The sequence below is a fragment of the Corvus kubaryi genome, unplaced genomic scaffold (genome assembly GCF_017639235.1).
Source record: "Corvus kubaryi isolate FWS band 111438036 unplaced genomic scaffold, C.kubaryi_AGA036_p1.0 37309, whole genome shotgun sequence".
Classification (NCBI taxonomy): Eukaryota; Metazoa; Chordata; class Aves; order Passeriformes; family Corvidae; genus Corvus; species Corvus kubaryi.
Window position 1 is genome coordinate 93,658 of NW_024581097.1, and position 14,673 is coordinate 108,330.

At 68.3% G+C, this 14,673-nt stretch overlaps 2 protein-coding genes across 3 annotated transcripts; both read left to right on the forward strand.

Moving 5' to 3' along the window:
• The first annotated feature begins 1,047 nt into the window (after positions 1 to 1,047).
• TAMALIN (trafficking regulator and scaffold protein tamalin) lies at positions 1,048 to 5,197 on the forward strand. Of its 2 annotated transcripts, XM_042028933.1 has the most exons (8): positions 1,048 to 1,203; positions 2,898 to 2,947; positions 3,351 to 3,405; positions 3,759 to 3,861; positions 3,943 to 4,036; positions 4,107 to 4,173; positions 4,253 to 4,319; positions 4,398 to 5,197. In XM_042028933.1, exons 1-8 carry the CDS (start codon positions 1,063 to 1,065, stop codon positions 4,820 to 4,822), a joined length of 1,002 nt encoding a protein of 333 aa, XP_041884867.1. In that variant the 5' UTR covers positions 1,048 to 1,062; the 3' UTR covers positions 4,823 to 5,197. The 2 variants fall into 2 exon arrangements, with proteins under 2 accessions (XP_041884867.1, XP_041884869.1); XM_042028935.1 differs by lacking the exon at positions 4,253 to 4,319.
• A 3,287-nt stretch (positions 5,198 to 8,484) lies between these two features.
• On the forward strand, positions 8,485 to 14,075 carry NR4A1 (nuclear receptor subfamily 4 group A member 1). Its single transcript, XM_042028932.1, has 7 exons — positions 8,485 to 8,593; positions 10,838 to 11,643; positions 11,883 to 12,012; positions 12,127 to 12,278; positions 12,428 to 12,630; positions 12,706 to 12,884; positions 12,974 to 14,075. Exons 2-7 carry the CDS (start codon positions 10,840 to 10,842, stop codon positions 13,228 to 13,230), a joined length of 1,725 nt encoding a protein of 574 aa, XP_041884866.1. The 5' UTR covers positions 8,485 to 8,593; positions 10,838 to 10,839; the 3' UTR covers positions 13,231 to 14,075.
• The last annotated feature ends 598 nt before the right edge of the window (positions 14,076 to 14,673 follow it).

Genomic DNA, 14,673 nt, shown 5'->3' on the forward strand with positions numbered 1-14,673 from the left:
ATTCCCGTTGCCTCCCGCCGGGGCGCAGCGAGGAGCTGCCGGAGCCGCGCGACGTGTCCGCAGCAGACACCGCGGCTGCCTCCGGGAATTGTTCTTCCCTCCGTGTCCCAGCTCAGCGCCGGCACAGATCGTGCAGCCACAGTTTAAATCCCTCCGGCCGCCCCCGCTGGGAGCCGGGCCGGGGGCTGTGACCACCGCTGCCCCAGCTCCTGCCTCCCATTAACTCCCAAATGCGGCTTTGGCGGCGGCTGGTGGCCTGGGGATGACGTGGTGGCAGCTGTCGGGGAGCAGCAGAGCCCCGCATTGCTTCTGCTCCCGGAAACCCACGGGTTTCTCTCCAAATCATCCCTGAGGTGGTCCCCGGGAACCCTCCTTGGCACCCCACAGTGCCTCCCGTGACATCCCCAGCAGCATCCTGCCCTGCACCCCCAGAATACCACTTCCCCCAGGTTCCTACTGCCCCACAGAAGCACTCAGACCTCCACGCTGAACCCCGTGGTGTCCCTGAGGATGCGCCCACGCAGGACCCTCCCACCAGACCCCCGCGCTGGACTCCCATGGGATCCCTGTGCAGAACCTCATGAAGGGCCCTCCCACTGGACCCCCACGCCGGACCCCACGAGGTCCCTGAGCAGGACCCTACGCTGAACCCCCCTGCTGGACCCCCACAGGGTCACCGAGCAGGACCCCAGGCAGAACCTTCCCCCTGGATCCCCCGGGACCCCTAAGCAGGACCCTGCATAGGACCGTCCTGCTGGACCCCACCCAACGGACCCCCGCGCTGGACCCCACGCTGGACCTCCATGGGGTCCCCGAGCAGGACCCTCACACTGGGCCCCTCACTGGACCTCCACGTGGTCCCTACTCAGGGCCCGGGGCCGGAGCGGTGCCGGCCACACGCCGGACACGGCACAGGCTCCCCGGCACGGGGCGTGGCCAAACCACAAATCCACCGTGGTTTAACGCCCAAGTGGGTGCGGTTTGGGGCCAAAAGGGGCGCGTCCCGCGGTGTCCCCGCCCCCAGGGTCCATATAGCGGCGCACGGGACCGCCCGGCCCGGCCATGACCCTGCGGCGGCGGCGGCGGCGGCGGCTCCGGCCGAAGAACGATGAGGCACCGGCGGTGGCCCCGGAGAGCCCCGGCCCCGCCGAGCTCTACCGGGCGCTGGCGGCGGCCGGCGGGACCCTGCCCCGCGTACGCAAGGTAGGGTTGCGGGGGGAACGGGGGAGCCGCCCCAGTGCCCCCCGGTTGTGCGCCAGGGCCGGAGGGGGAACCGGCGCCGCGGGGGGAGCGGGGCTGCGCCGTGTCCCCATCGCGCCCAGCCGCTGGTCCCTGCGCCCTGCGGGGCTGCTCCGCCGTCTTCTCCTGAGCTCTTGTCCCGCCCCGAGGTCTCCCTGTACTGCCCCGGGGGCCCGCCTAAGCTTTCGTCGTGTCCCCATCCCGCCCCGGTGTCCCGATCCTGCCCCGGTGACCGCCCCCAGCCTCTTGTCCTGCCCCAGCATCTCCTCACCCTGTCCCATCCTGCCGCAGCATCTTCCCAGTGTCCCCGTCCCGCTCCATATTGTCCCCCCCAGGCGTCACATCCTGTCCCGGATCCTCCCCACGTCCTGCTCCGGTATTACCCCTGTACCCCCACCCTGGCTTTTCCCCCAAGCCCCACGTCCTGTTCAGGTCCCTCCACACGTTCTCTCAGGTGTCTTCCCTTGCCCCTTCCCAGTGTCCCCCCAGGCCCCACATCCTGTCCTGATCCCTCTCCATGTCCTGCCCTGCAGCTTTCAGGGCGCAGGGCCAGACCCCCACCCCAGTGTACGTGGCTCTGTCACTGGGACAGGGGTGACCCCACGGCCCCCCTGGGACTGTGTCCTGTGAGAAGGGCAAGGGGACAGGTCACAGGGTACCCCGGGTCTGGTTTGGTGGAACACGGGGCCCCTAGGAAAGCCCCTCTGTGGTGGCGCTGGGACTGACACCGCCCTGGCGCTCCCCCCGGCCCCGTGGTGCTTCCTGAGTGTTGTGGGGAAGCGAGAGCAGAGCCGACATCCGGAGCAGAAGTGGCCTCACGGCTGCACTGCCACAGCCCAGATATGCATGGTGGCCCAGCTCCCACTCACCGGCCAAGGCCACCACAAGACATGTCCCTGAGGGGTCCAGGACATTCCCACGTCTCCTTCCCGTCGCTGTGGTGACGTGGGGCCCAACGTGACAGGCAGCAACTTTCCCTATGGTGAACACACCCAATTCTGGTTGTTCTGCACCCATGGATGTGTTTGGGATGGTCGGTCACTATCTGGTGATACCCGCGGGGCTGGTGACACCCGTGTGGCAGAGCACAGAGGGAACCGCCGGCACCCGGCTGCCACCAAGACGTGCCATGTGCCGCTCTCAAAGGGCAGCTTATGGTGTCACTGCCTGCACTGGGAGCCCAGCAGCCACAGAGGGGCATTTGGGGACAGCCCTGTCACCTCCTGCCCTGCGGTGAGGGTCCTGTCTTGCCCGGCCAGTCCCTCCACCCGCCCACGCCTCTGCGCCTGCCACAACGGGGACATTGTCTGGGCCGGGGGGGGTGGATTTTGCATGAAAAAACCCGACTTTGTGACCACAACAGGGCCTCTCTGTGCCGGGGCCCCTCCGAGCTTGGCGTGGGGTGGGTGCGGCGCAGTTGACGTCAAAGCGTGGGGCGAGCGCAGGGCAGCTCTGAGGGTGCCTTTGAGCACCGATCAAAGCCCCGTTATGCCCAGCCGGCCGGGGGGCACCCGGGTGCTGGTTCGGTGCCGCCTTGGCACGGTGCTCCCCCAGGGTTTGGTGCTGTCCTGGTGGGACACCCTGTTTTGGCTGTCCCTGGAGGAGGGGGGGGATGTCCCCTCGGGCGTTCCCCGCTGATGGCTCTTCCTTTGCCGCAGGACGCAGGGTTCAAGTGGGCATCCCCGAGCCAGTCCCCGGAGGAGCACAGGTAGGGACAGGGGACACAGGAGTGGGGTTGGGGTCCCTGTCCCAGGGGGTTGGAGCTTGGCCCTGGGACATTGTTCCACGCTGGAGGCCCCAGGAGGGCTGGGAATGAGGGGGGTTTTATGGGGAAACCTGCGGCAGGTGAGAGCAGCGATGGGGTCACAGCTGCCTGGTGGGCTCAGACACCCCAGACCCTGTGGGGATCCTGCCTGGCACCCACAGGATAAGTGACAGGACTCTGGCCAAGGCAAACTGGGGGGGGTTCCATCCCTGCGGACCAGGGGGGGAATCCCGTTTTAGGGAGAGGTGTCCTGTCCTTGGGGACCCCAAAGGCGCATTTTGAGAAGAGCCCAAAGTTTGAACGGGGGGGTTTGGGTGTGCCTTGTCCCTGATCCCTGTGTCCCCAGGAGGGTGGTGACGCTAGAGAAGAAGGCAGAGGAGTCTTTCGGCTTCGAGATCCAGGTGGGTGTTGAGCCGATCCGAGCCCGGCCATGCCCGGCCACACCATACCCTGCTCCCCACCCTTCCAACCCGCACCTTGCTTTGCATCGAGGGTATTTTTAAGTTGTTTCTGAGGTCAGGGTTATTTTTAGCGGGGCCGTGTTACTGAACCTCCCCCGGCTGTGCCAGTGGGGGCAGCCGGGGGGGCACACTGGGGTGCAGCCATCAGGGTAAGACCCCCCTCCCGGCGGCCGAAGTGCTGCCCCGTATCACCCCAGAGCGATTAAACACCGCAATTGCTGCCCCGTGGCTGCTGCTGGGGGGTCCCTGGGGGTCGGGGTGTCCCCATGCCCCTCACCGGACCCCCATTCCAGACCTACGGGCTGCACCACCAGGACAGGAACAGCGTGGAGATGTTCACCTTCGTGTGCCGTGTGCACGGCGGGAGCCCGGCCGAGGCCGCGGGGCTCAAGGCTGGTGAGCACATCCTGGGGGAGCCGGGGGGACCCTGGCAGTGGGGACCAGCGTCCCTGAACCCGTGTTCCCCCCGTGCTCTAGGGGACACAATCACGGGGGTGAACGGGCTGAACGTGGAGGGCATCCGGCACCGCGAGATCGTGGAGATCATCAAGAGCTCAGGCAATGTACTCCGGTGAGCTGGGGGGCGCAGGGGGGGCCTGGGTGGATGCAGCCCCCCCCTACTGACAGCTGCTGACCCACAGGCTCGACACGCTCTATGGGACGTCCATCCGGAGGGCCGAGCTGGAGGCCCGGCTGCAGTACCTGAAGGTGAGCAGGGACTGGCAGGGGTCACGGCGGGTTGGGGACCCCCTCCACCAGAGTCCTCACCCCCTCACCCTCCCCGCAGCAAACCCTCTACGAGAAGTGGGGGGAGTTTCGCTCGCTGATGGTGCAGGAGCAGCGGCTGGTGCGGGGTGAGTGGGGGCCGGGGGCTGGCAGGAGGGCTTTGGGGCACTGCCCGGCCCCCTTGACACCCCCGTGTCTCCCACCAGGTGTGGTGGCCAAGGACCCCAGCATCTACGACACGCTGGAGTCCATCCGCTGGTGCCTGCAGGGGGAGGGACTGCCGGGGGGCTCCTCCCGTGCCAGCGGCAGCGATGACTCCCTGTACCAGACCTGCGTCTTCGCCTCCTCCAGCTCCTTGGATGGGGACAAGGATGGGAACAAGGACAAGGATGAGGACAGCGGGGGTCCTGCGCCCCCCCCACCGCGCCCCCGACCTGCCCTGGCCCGCAGCGCCAGCCTCAAGTGTGCAGGGGGCCCGGGGGCTGCGGGGAGGCTTTGGGCCCGGGCCGGGGACCCCGGGGAGGGAGCGGCCGCTCCCCGCAAGGGCCGACACAGCAGCTTCCGCCGGCGGCTGCTCAAGTTCATCCCGGGTCTGAACCGGGCGCTGGAGGAGGAGGAGAGTCACCTCTAGCCGGCGGCCCCCGGCCCCCCAGGACTATTCACTTATTTATTGCGAGGAGCTTCATTCCCCCGGCCCCCATCCCTGGGGGCTGCAGGAAGGAGGTTTGGGTTGGCCCCAGGGGTCCCGATTTGGGCACCCCCCCCCCGGGCCGTGGGGATTGTGACACTGAGGGACGGACGTGACACCAAGGGACAGACATGAGGACTCTTGTGAGGCGGCTCACGGAGCTGTCGCTGCTCTCAGGAATGGCTGCCTTCCTCCCTGGAGGGGAGCGCCGGGGGAGCCCCGCATTCCCCAGGTGAGGGGGGCTCTGGGGGTCCCACCCCCTGCTCCTCCCGGGCTGTTGTACCACGTCGGTGCTCGCCAATACAGAGACGATTTGCAGCGATGTGTGGCTGTGACTGAGGGGGGACGGAGCCCCGTGGGCACCAGGATGGGGTGCCTGGGGGGGCCGGGTCCCTGGGGGACCCCACCAGGCTGCAGCTCCCCCATAGCCCCCACACTGCCCCCTTGGGCCTCCCCGCTGGGCTCCGGGCAGGGTGGCCATGGGGTGACCAACTGATGTCGCCTCGGACGTGAGTGAGCTCCCGGGGGCTCCCCGTGTCCCCCCGCCTGCTGCAGCCCCCGGTGCCGCAGGCCACGTCCCGGCGCTGCGGGGCCCCGGCCAGGCCCTTCCTGCCCCGTTTCCTCCGGTAGCCGGCGGGAAGCGGGTCCCACCCCGAGCCCTTCCGCCCGCGGGGGACAGGGTGCCCGCGCAGGACGGGCACGGGGGTCCCCCCACGCCCTGCCTCAGTGTCCCCCAGAGCCGCTGAAGCAGCATCCAGAGGAGCTGGGGGACACAAAGCCCCCCCAGCTGCTGCTGCAGCACCGCTGCGTGTACAGGGATTCCCTTGCACGACGATTCCCTTGCACGGGTGCTCCGTGGGGCACCGAGAGCCCCCAGCCCCCTGCTCCGTGTCTCGGTTTCCCCCCTGGCTGGGCTGTTGTGTATTTGGGGACCCCAGCTCTCAGGTCCTGGAGTGTCCCATGGCTCAGCTCTCCCCCCTCCCCTTCCCTTCCCCCACCCCAGGATCCCAGGGGTGTCTGCTCTCCGGAGACCTGGGGGTGAGAACCCCAAAGCTGCGGGTGTGTGCGCCATGGAGTGGAGGGTGGGGGGCTCTGCTGGCTCCCCCACACTCTCCTACCTTGTCCCTGTTCCAGCTCGGCTCCGTGCTGGACATTTATGGTCTGGCTCCCACAGCCCCGGCAGCTCCCGGCATCCTCCCGCGTGCTGCCAGGGTCGGAGCACCCCGTTCTTGTCAAAGCCACAGCGGGTCCCCCGTCGCAGCTGCCACCCCATGCTGAGCTTTTTATAGCCCCGACCTGGGGCTGCGTGTGCCCGGAAATGGGCAGGTGGCCGTGGGACACCGGGGTCACGCGTGGCACCGGCTGAGCTGGGCAGGGCCGGGGGGCCAAGGCTGCGGGGTACGGACCGGGAACGCCCCGGAGCAGCCTGTCATTACCGATAAATATAGGCCCGGGGCAGGGAGCCAGCGCCGGCCGTGGGCACCGGCTAATCACCGCCCGGTCATGGGCACCCTGCAAGCCCCAACGCCCGCCCTGGGGCTCGGGAAGGGCTGGCTGGTGGCCACTGTATCCCCGCGCCCCCACCCGGGTGTCGGGGTGGATCCCCGGGGCCGGTGTGAACAGGGGTCCCCCCTGCACCCCCGTGGCCTTGCCAGGGTGGCTGGGCTCGGGTTTCCTCCCCCGGGGCTGTCGCAGTCCCCGCGACCTCTCCCGGGGTACAGCTAATCCCGGGTGCGGGGGCTGCCAGTGTCACCCTCCTGCCTCCGGTAGCGCCGCAACCAAGCGAGGGATGCGGGGGGCTGCAGCCGCCACGCTCCGTGCCCCCGGTGCCTTTGGGACCCCCGAGAGCTCTGGGACCCCGCTGTCGGACCTGTCCCGAGGACTCCCGGCCGTATCCCCGGGCTGGCACCGGCCGTGCTGCTCGTCGCGTGTTGCAGGGACCCCGGCAGGTCCTGCCGAGCCCGGGGGATCCCTTTGGGGGCGGCCCCGGTGGTGCCGCGGGATCCCCAAGACGTCAGTGACGAGGTGTGACGTCAGCGGGCAGGTGTGATGTCACGGAACCCCGTCGGGGGCGGGCGCCAGCGAGAAGCGGGGCCGCAGCGAGGTAATGGGCAACGGGAGGAGGCGGCGACGGCGCCCGCCCCCGGGCCACCACCTCTGATACCCCCGTGAGCCCTCCGGGCCCCTCTGGTGCCGGGCTGCCCCCGCCCCCGCCGCTCCTCACGGGGCCCGGGGTTTCGTGAGGCCGGGCAAGGTCCCGGTACCGGGGGTCCCGGCAGCACCCCCGGCGCCGGCTGCGGCTCCCGGGGCACCGGGGCACCGGCCTCAGGGTGGCTCCATTCCCCCGGTGGGACGGTACCGCGGGGCTCTGCCGCTGCAGCGGGCACTAATGGAGAAGAACGAAAGGGGCCGCCCACCCCGGGGGCGCTGCCAACCCGGGCACAGCGGGGTCCCCCAGGACCCCCGGTTTGTCCCCGGGAGCGGATACGGGCGGGTACGGCAAGGGAGGGTACCGACCTGGTACCGAAGTGTGTCGGGTCGGTACCGGAAGATACCAAGGGAGTACTGGGGTAGTACCGGAGGGTACCGGCTGGGAAGATACGGGGTGGTACCGGGGGGCATCGCGGGAGGTACCGGAGCCGTACCGGAGGGTACCGGGATGGTACCGGAGGGTATTGGGCGGGTACCGGCGTGGCACCGAAGGGTACTGGGAAGTTCTGGGTCCCTTCCGCTCACCCTTCGGCCTCCCGCGGACCCGGCCCGGCTCTGCACGGGCTGAGCTCATCTTTCCAGCCCGCGGGCGCTGTTCCCGGCGCCGGCGCCCGCCAGCAGCCGCCGCTCTTTCCATCGCCCCGGCCAGGGGCTCCCCGGGGGACCGGGCGGAGGCGGGACCCCGCGTCACTCCCCCCGCACCCGGGCACCGAGCAGGAGGAGACCGGGGGTACCGGCGCCGCTGAGCACCGGAGATACCGGCTCAGATGGGCATCGGGCATAGCGGCACCGGGGGTACGGGGAGAACGGCACCGGGGGGGCACCGGGAATGGGGGCACTGAAGATACCGACACCGAGGGGGCTCCAGGGATAACGGTACCGGAGATACTGGCACCCCGAGGGCAACGAGAATGGGGGCACCAGGGTACCGTCAACGAGGGGACACCGGGGATACCGACACCGAGAGGGCACCGGGGGCGGGGACTTAAGTGATGCCGGCACCGAGGGGGTACGGAGGGTGGGCGCACCGGAGTACCAGCAACGAGAGGACACCGGAAATAGCAGCAGCGAGAGAGCACCGGGGTGGAGGCACTGGGGAATGCCAGCCCCGGGGTACCGGCAGCGAGGAGACACCGCGGATACTGAAGGGGCACCGGCCCTGGGGACACCGGGGATACCCCTGACACCGGGGCCTCCCTCCCCCCGCTGGCGGCCCCCGGAGCCCCGGGGGGGATATGTGGGGGAGCGAGGGGCGCCCGAGCTATTTTTAGCCGGGGCCGCGGGGGTATTTTTAGCCGGGGCCGCGGGTGCGTCAATGGAACCCCGCGTGCGTCACGGCCGCGCCCCCGCCGGGGCCGCCCCCCCCGTGCGTCACCGGCCCCGCGCCGCCCCGCGCGTCACCGAGCGCTTAAGAGAAAGTAGTGGCGGGGCCGGAGCCCGGCGGAGCCCGCGGAGCGGCGGTGGCAGGAGCAGGAACCGGAGCGCCGCCGCGCCGGCAGCCGGGTACGGGCGGCACCGGGATGCGGGGGGCACCGGGGGCGGGGGTCCCGCTGGCAGTGGGGGCGGGCTGCGCGCACCGGGAGGTGCACGGGGTCGGGTGTCCCGGTGGCACCAGGGGGAACAGGACCGATCGTCCCGGGCGGCACCGGAGGGATTCAGATCGGGCGTGTCAGGTGGCACCGGGGGCTCAGGGCGCATGTACGTGGGCGTCCTGCAAGGTGTATGTGGTCGGGTGTCCCAGCAGCACCACGGGCAACCGGGTCGCGCGTCCCGATGGCACCGGGTGGAGCCGGGGCTCGGGTGTCTGAAGGACACTGTGGAAGGAACTCCCGGTGCCACCGGCGATAGTCGGGGATCCCGGTGGAAGGGACCGGGCGGTGTGCGCTGTGCGGGACTGCCTCTTGGGGGTATCCGGTGGCACCAGGGGGAACCGAGTCGGGCGTCCCGCGTGGCGCTGGAAGGCGCACGGGATCGGGCGTCCCGGTGGCAGCGGCAGGAACTGGATCAGGAGTCCCGGTAGCACCGGGAAGAGCCGGGGCTCGCGCACCAGACGGGAGTTGGCAGAGCGAGAGATCCCGGCCCCGGGGGTCCCGGGAAGAGCCCGACACCACCCACTCCTCTGTGAGGAGCTGTGCAGGACCGGGAGCCGCTACTAGGACTGTGGGGAACGGGGCTGCTTCCCCCCTCGTGGCACCCCGACCGGGGCCAGCTGCACGTGCAGGAACACCCCGTCTCTGGGGATTGTGGGGGGCAGAGTCACCCCATAGCGGGCATCCCTCCGGGATCCCTGAGCAGAGTGGTCATGGAACTGGAGTGGGCAGCAGCTGGGCAGGCAGGAGCATGCGGGCAGCACGGGGATTACGGCGCTGCGAGCCGGGATGTGCAGGCAGCATCAGGACCTGGCAGTGGAAACAGGGATGTGCAGGCAAACCCCCCACTGCCCACGCAGGCCTGGCAGCAGCCGCCACGGCATTACCGGGCAGCAGGTGCCGGCAGGGATGTGGGCAGCGTCGCCCACCCCCGGTGCCACCGGCTGCTCTCGCCCGCCCGCGGCCCGGGGCCCGGTGCCAGCGGCTGCCACCCGCCCGTGCAGGCAGCAGCCTCAGGGCTGGGCACAGGCAGCTGCCTGCGCTCCCAAATGAGGAATCTGCAAATAGAGCCCGGCCGTGGGCAGCGCGGAGGCTGCTGCGGGAATCTGTGCCCAGTCCCTGGGGAAACAGGGCAGAGAGGACCCCAAATGCTGTCAGTGAGTGGGTGAGAGCAAAAGCGTTCAAATAACCGGGACCACGGGAAGGGTCGAGGCATTGCATCCGCCGGGGGTTTCGTGTAGGCAAGGAAAACTCCCACTGGCAGAGACAGTGTCCCCCGGGGCCGTGTCCCCAGCACGGCCTCCTGTCCCCTCGGCTTCATTTGGGGACAGGAGGCAGCTGGGGGGTCATCGTCCCCTCTGAACCCACGCGCAAACCGGACACGCACAAACTCCACTGGGATGCCAGCAGTGGGCTGGGGGCTGGTGCCACCCCATGGGTGCCAGAGCTGGACCCACGCTGGGTATTTTTAAACCCAGCTTCTGGCGGGTGTCGGCTTTCTTGGTGCCCACGAGAGTTGCCCAGATTTGGCTGGGGGAATCCGGGGGCCGGCGGGTGCTCTGGCAGCAGGGCCGTGCCAGGACCGCGGCTGGGGGCCAGCACAGCGTGACCTTTAAAGGTCTGCAAGATGAATTACATTATCGGCTTGCCATTGGGATCACTTCTGGCTTGGCTTTCAGCTGGACATGGGACTCCGCTTGTCTTGTGTCTCACCGGGTCCATGCACAGCCCCGGGGGGCTTCAGGGACAGAGGGTGGGCTCCTCTCCCCCTGCACCTGGAGGTCTGCCTGCACTGATGTTCCTGAAAAGCCCCAAAAGGAGTTATGGGGGAAGTGGGATCCTCAAAACCTAGTTCAGCCCTGACTCTGTTTTCCCTCAGCCAGCCCGAGGGCTTGGGAATCTGCTGGCCACATTCCTCCCTCCTTCCCTTTCGGGGGCTTTTGCTAAGCCAGCGTTTTGGGGAATGTCCTTTGTACCCATTGGCTGTGCCGTGACCTTTCCCAGGGATAGTGGTGGCCGCCACCAGACAGCCAGTGGCTATGGGGGTCCAGTTCCAGCACGAGGGGAATCTCCGTGGTTCCCACCCTGTTTCCATCCTCTGCCTGGATGACGGAGGGCTGATATCGGGGTCCCCGCTGACACCCCTCTCTCCCCACAGAGATGCCCTGCATCCAGGCACAGTACGGCACCGCGGGCACTGGCCCCTGTGAGCGCTGCCCGGCCGAGCTGCTCAGCCCTGAAGGCGGCCGATTCCCCATGGAAGTGGCTGGAGCCGATCTGGCGGCCGCCCCTGCCCTGCCCAGCTTCAGCACCTTCATGGAGGGCTACGCCGGCGAGTTTGACGCCTTCCTCTACCAGCTGCCAGCAAGCGGCCAGTCCAGCGCCGCCACCGCCTTCAAGCTGGAGGACTTCCAGGTTTACGGCTGCTACCCCAGCGCCTTCGGTGGGCAGCCGGACGAGGCCCTCTCCTCCAGTGGCTCGGACTGCTACGGGAGCCCCTGCTCCATCCCCTCGCCCGCCACGCCAGGCTTCCAGCCTCCACAGGCCCCAGGCTGGGAGGGCTCCTTCGGGGCGTACTCACCGCTACCGAACTACGAGGGTGGGCAGCCCTGGGCAGAGCCAGCCAAGGGCGGGGGGTCACAGCCCCCCTTCTTTGCCTTCGGCCCCCCGGCCCCCAGCCCAGGTGGGTCCCCTGTGACCCTGAAGGGGCAGCCAGGCCCCGCGCCCTGTGTGGACCCGCGGCTGCTGGACACGGACGCCTTCCCCCCGAGCCAAGGTCCTGCCAGGGGTTTCGCGGGGCTGCCCCTGGCCCCCACCTCCCCGCTGCTGGAGGGGCCGGCGCTGGCGCCCACCAAGGTGCGCAGCCCCGGGGCGGGCGAGGGTCGCTGCGCCGTCTGCGGGGACAACGCGTCCTGCCAGCACTACGGTGTGCGCACCTGCGAGGGCTGCAAGGGCTTCTTCAAGGTAAGGGGACCCCCAACTCAACACGGGCTGCCGGGATGTTCCCACAATGCTTTGCAGCAGCAGGAGGATGCTGCGGGGTGCCCCAGCGAGGGGCAGGGCAGGGAGCACGGTCATGGAGCCCTCCCCACGGACATGGAGCCGGATGCTGGGCTGGAGCGGGAGGCAGGGGAGGACAGAAGGGCTTTTGTTTGGAGCTCGGCGCCCCGGGCTGAGCTCAGCCGCTCCTTCCCCACCCGCAGCGCACAGTGCAGAAGAATGCCAAGTACATCTGCCTGGCCAACAAGGATTGCCCTGTGGACAAGCGGCGCAGGAACCGCTGCCAGTTCTGCCGCTTCCAGAAGTGCCTGGCCGTCGGCATGGTCAAAGAAGGTACCAGGGTCCCATCCCGGGTGGGGGGTACCCAGCAGGAGTGGGGAGACCCCACTCTGCAGCCTTTCAGGCTGCACTGAGGACAGACACACTCACTGCAAGTCCCAACCGCAGTGGTCCGGACCGACAGCCTGAAAGGGCGGCGGGGCCGTCTCCCCTCCAAGCCCAAACAGCCACCAGATGCGTCCCCCGTCAGCCTCATCACCTCGCTGGTGCGGGCACACATCGACTCCATCCCCAGTGCCACCAAGCTCGACTACTCCAAGGTAGGGCCAGTGCCACTCCATGCCCTCCCCAAGATCATGCCAGGGCTGGGGTTGGATCCTGACCCAATCCCCATCCCAGTTTCTCACCCATCCCCATCAACAGATCCTGATCCCGTCCCCATCCCAATCCTGACCCATCCCCATCGCAGTTCCAGGAGTCAGCACCGCGCCCGTTTGAGAAGGAGGACTCGGTGGACGTGCAGCAGTTCTATGACCTGCTCACCGGCTCCATGGACGTCATCCGCAAGTGGGCCGAGAAGATCCAGGGATTCTCCGAGCTGCCCAAGGAGGACCAGGACCTTCTGCTGGAGTCAGCCTTCCTGGAGCTCTTCATCCTGCGCCTGGCATACCGGTGAGCCCTGGGGCAGCGCAGAGCAGGGGGAGCCCGAGATGTGCCAAGGGGTGACGCCTGGATTTGTGCTGGCAGCTCTAAGCCAGAGGAAGGGAAACTCATCTTCTGCAACGGGGTGGTGCTGCACCGGCAGCAGTGCGTGCGCGGCTTCGGAGAGTGGATCGACGCCATCCTCGAGTTCTCCCAGAGCCTGCACCGCATGAGCGTCGACGTCCCCTCCTTCTCCTGCCTTGCCGCCCTTGTCATCATCACAGGTGAGACCCCCCCAGCTCCAGGCTGGCTGCTGTCCCCATCCCCACCTCGTGTCTGTTGCCACGGTCCCACACCCTGTGTGTAACCCCAGACCGGCATGGGCTGAAGGAGCCGAAGCGGGTGGAGGAGCTGCAGAACCGCATCGTGGGCTGCCTCAAGGACCACATGGCAGCAGCAGGGGCCGAGCCCGGGCGCTCCAGCTGCCTCTCCAAGCTGCTGGGGAAGCTGCCGGAGCTGCGCAGCCTCTGCACCCAGGGCCTCCAGCGCATCTTCTACCTCAAGCTGGAGGACCTGGTGCCGCCACCGCCCATCGTTGACAAGATTTTCATGGACACTCTGCCTTTCTGAGTCCCGGGCAAGGGGCTGCCACGAGCCCCTGACCTGCCTGGGGACATCTGGGACCCGCCCTGGGCAACCCTGGTTCAGTCCGAGGATGCCTGGGAACCCCCTGGGCACTCCTGGGTCACCCCTGGCATGCCTGGAACATCTCCTGTGTACCCCTAGATCAACTGTGGGATGTTTGGGACCCCGCCTTGGTCACCCCTGGGTCACTCCCAGGATGCCTGGAACTGGCCCTGGTCACTCCTGGATCAGTCCTGGGATGCCCAGGACCTCCCTGTGGACTCCTGAATGACCTCTGGGACACCTGGGACCTCCCCGGGCCATCCCTAAGACCCTATGTACACCCCTGGGTCACCCCCAGAACACCTGGAACCCCTCTTGAATCACCCCCAGAATGCCTGGGACCCCCCCTAGGTCATCCACAGGATGCCTGGGACCCCCTGGGCACACCTAGGTGGCCCCTGGGATGCCTGGGACCACCCCTACATCACTCCAGGAATGCCTGGGATCCCCTCTGGATCACTCCCAGGATATCTGGGTCCCCCCTCAGATGCCTGAGTCTTCTTGGGGGCACCCTTGGGGGTGCCCCATGTGCCTTCACGGCCCAGGGCACAGCCCCACAGCAGCCCCGGTGCCGTCTTCCCCGAGGGCATTGCCGGCGCGGTGCCCCCTTCCCCTGTAAAAATGCCCCTGATGTAAATAGCGCCAGCCGGGTCCTGTACAGAGTGGGGGGCGTGGGCGAGGGGTGGCTCCGGCCCCCCCAACCGCGGCCCCTTCCCCTTTATATATATTTTTCTGGGTTTCCCTCTTTTTGGCCATTTTCTGTATATAAACTTGTACGTACAGCGAGAGCCACTGAGCGGGACCTTTGTTGCGTGTGCTCCCCGTTAGTGAATATTGCGGGATTGGGAAGGGGGGACAGAGCGACGGGGCTGGGGACAGCTGGGACGCTGGAGATGGGGAAAAACGGGATGGCAGAGCTGGGGAGAGTGGGGATGCTGGAGCTGGGGACAGCCAGAACGCCGGGGAAGGGGAGAGGCGGAGGGCTGGAGCTGGGAACAAACAGGACACTGGAGCTGGGACAGCCGGAGCTGGGGACCGGAGCTGGTGACCGGAGCTGGTGACAGCCGGGGCTCGGACAGTGTAGGTGTCGGAGCTGGAGGCAGCTGGAACACTTGGGCTGGATAAAAACAGGACGTTGGAGCTGGGGAAAAAAACAGTCTACTGGAGCTGGGACAGCCGGGGCGATGGAGCCGGGGACAGCTGGAGCGCCGGAGCCGGGATGCCGGGTCGGTGGATCTGGGGACAGCTGGGGCACCGGAGCCAGGGACAGCCGGGATGCCAAAGACAAGAACAGCCGGGGCTCCAGAGCTGGGGACAGCCGGAGCCGGGGACAGCCGGGGCTCCGGAGCCGGAGCCGGGGACAGCCGGGACGCCGGAGCCGGGGAC

Bases quoted from the DNA above. Each gene is read 5' to 3' on its own strand.
- TAMALIN (XM_042028933.1), top strand. From the start codon at position 1,063: ATGACCCTGCGGCGGCGGCGGCGGCGGCGGCTCCGGCCGAAGAACGAT. The intron at 1,204-2,897 runs GTAGGGTTGCGG...CCTTTGCCGCAG, and splicing joins CCCTGCCCCGCGTACGCAAG to GACGCAGGGTTCAAGTGGGC. The intron at 3,406-3,758 runs GTGGGTGTTGAG...CCCCCATTCCAG, and splicing joins CTTTCGGCTTCGAGATCCAG to ACCTACGGGCTGCACCACCA.
- NR4A1 (XM_042028932.1), top strand. From the start codon at position 10,840: ATGCCCTGCATCCAGGCACAGTACGGCACCGCGGGCACTGGCCCCTGT. The intron at 12,631-12,705 runs GTGAGCCCTGGG...TTGTGCTGGCAG, and splicing joins ATCCTGCGCCTGGCATACCG to CTCTAAGCCAGAGGAAGGGA. The intron at 12,885-12,973 runs GTGAGACCCCCC...GTGTAACCCCAG, and splicing joins CGCCCTTGTCATCATCACAG to ACCGGCATGGGCTGAAGGAG.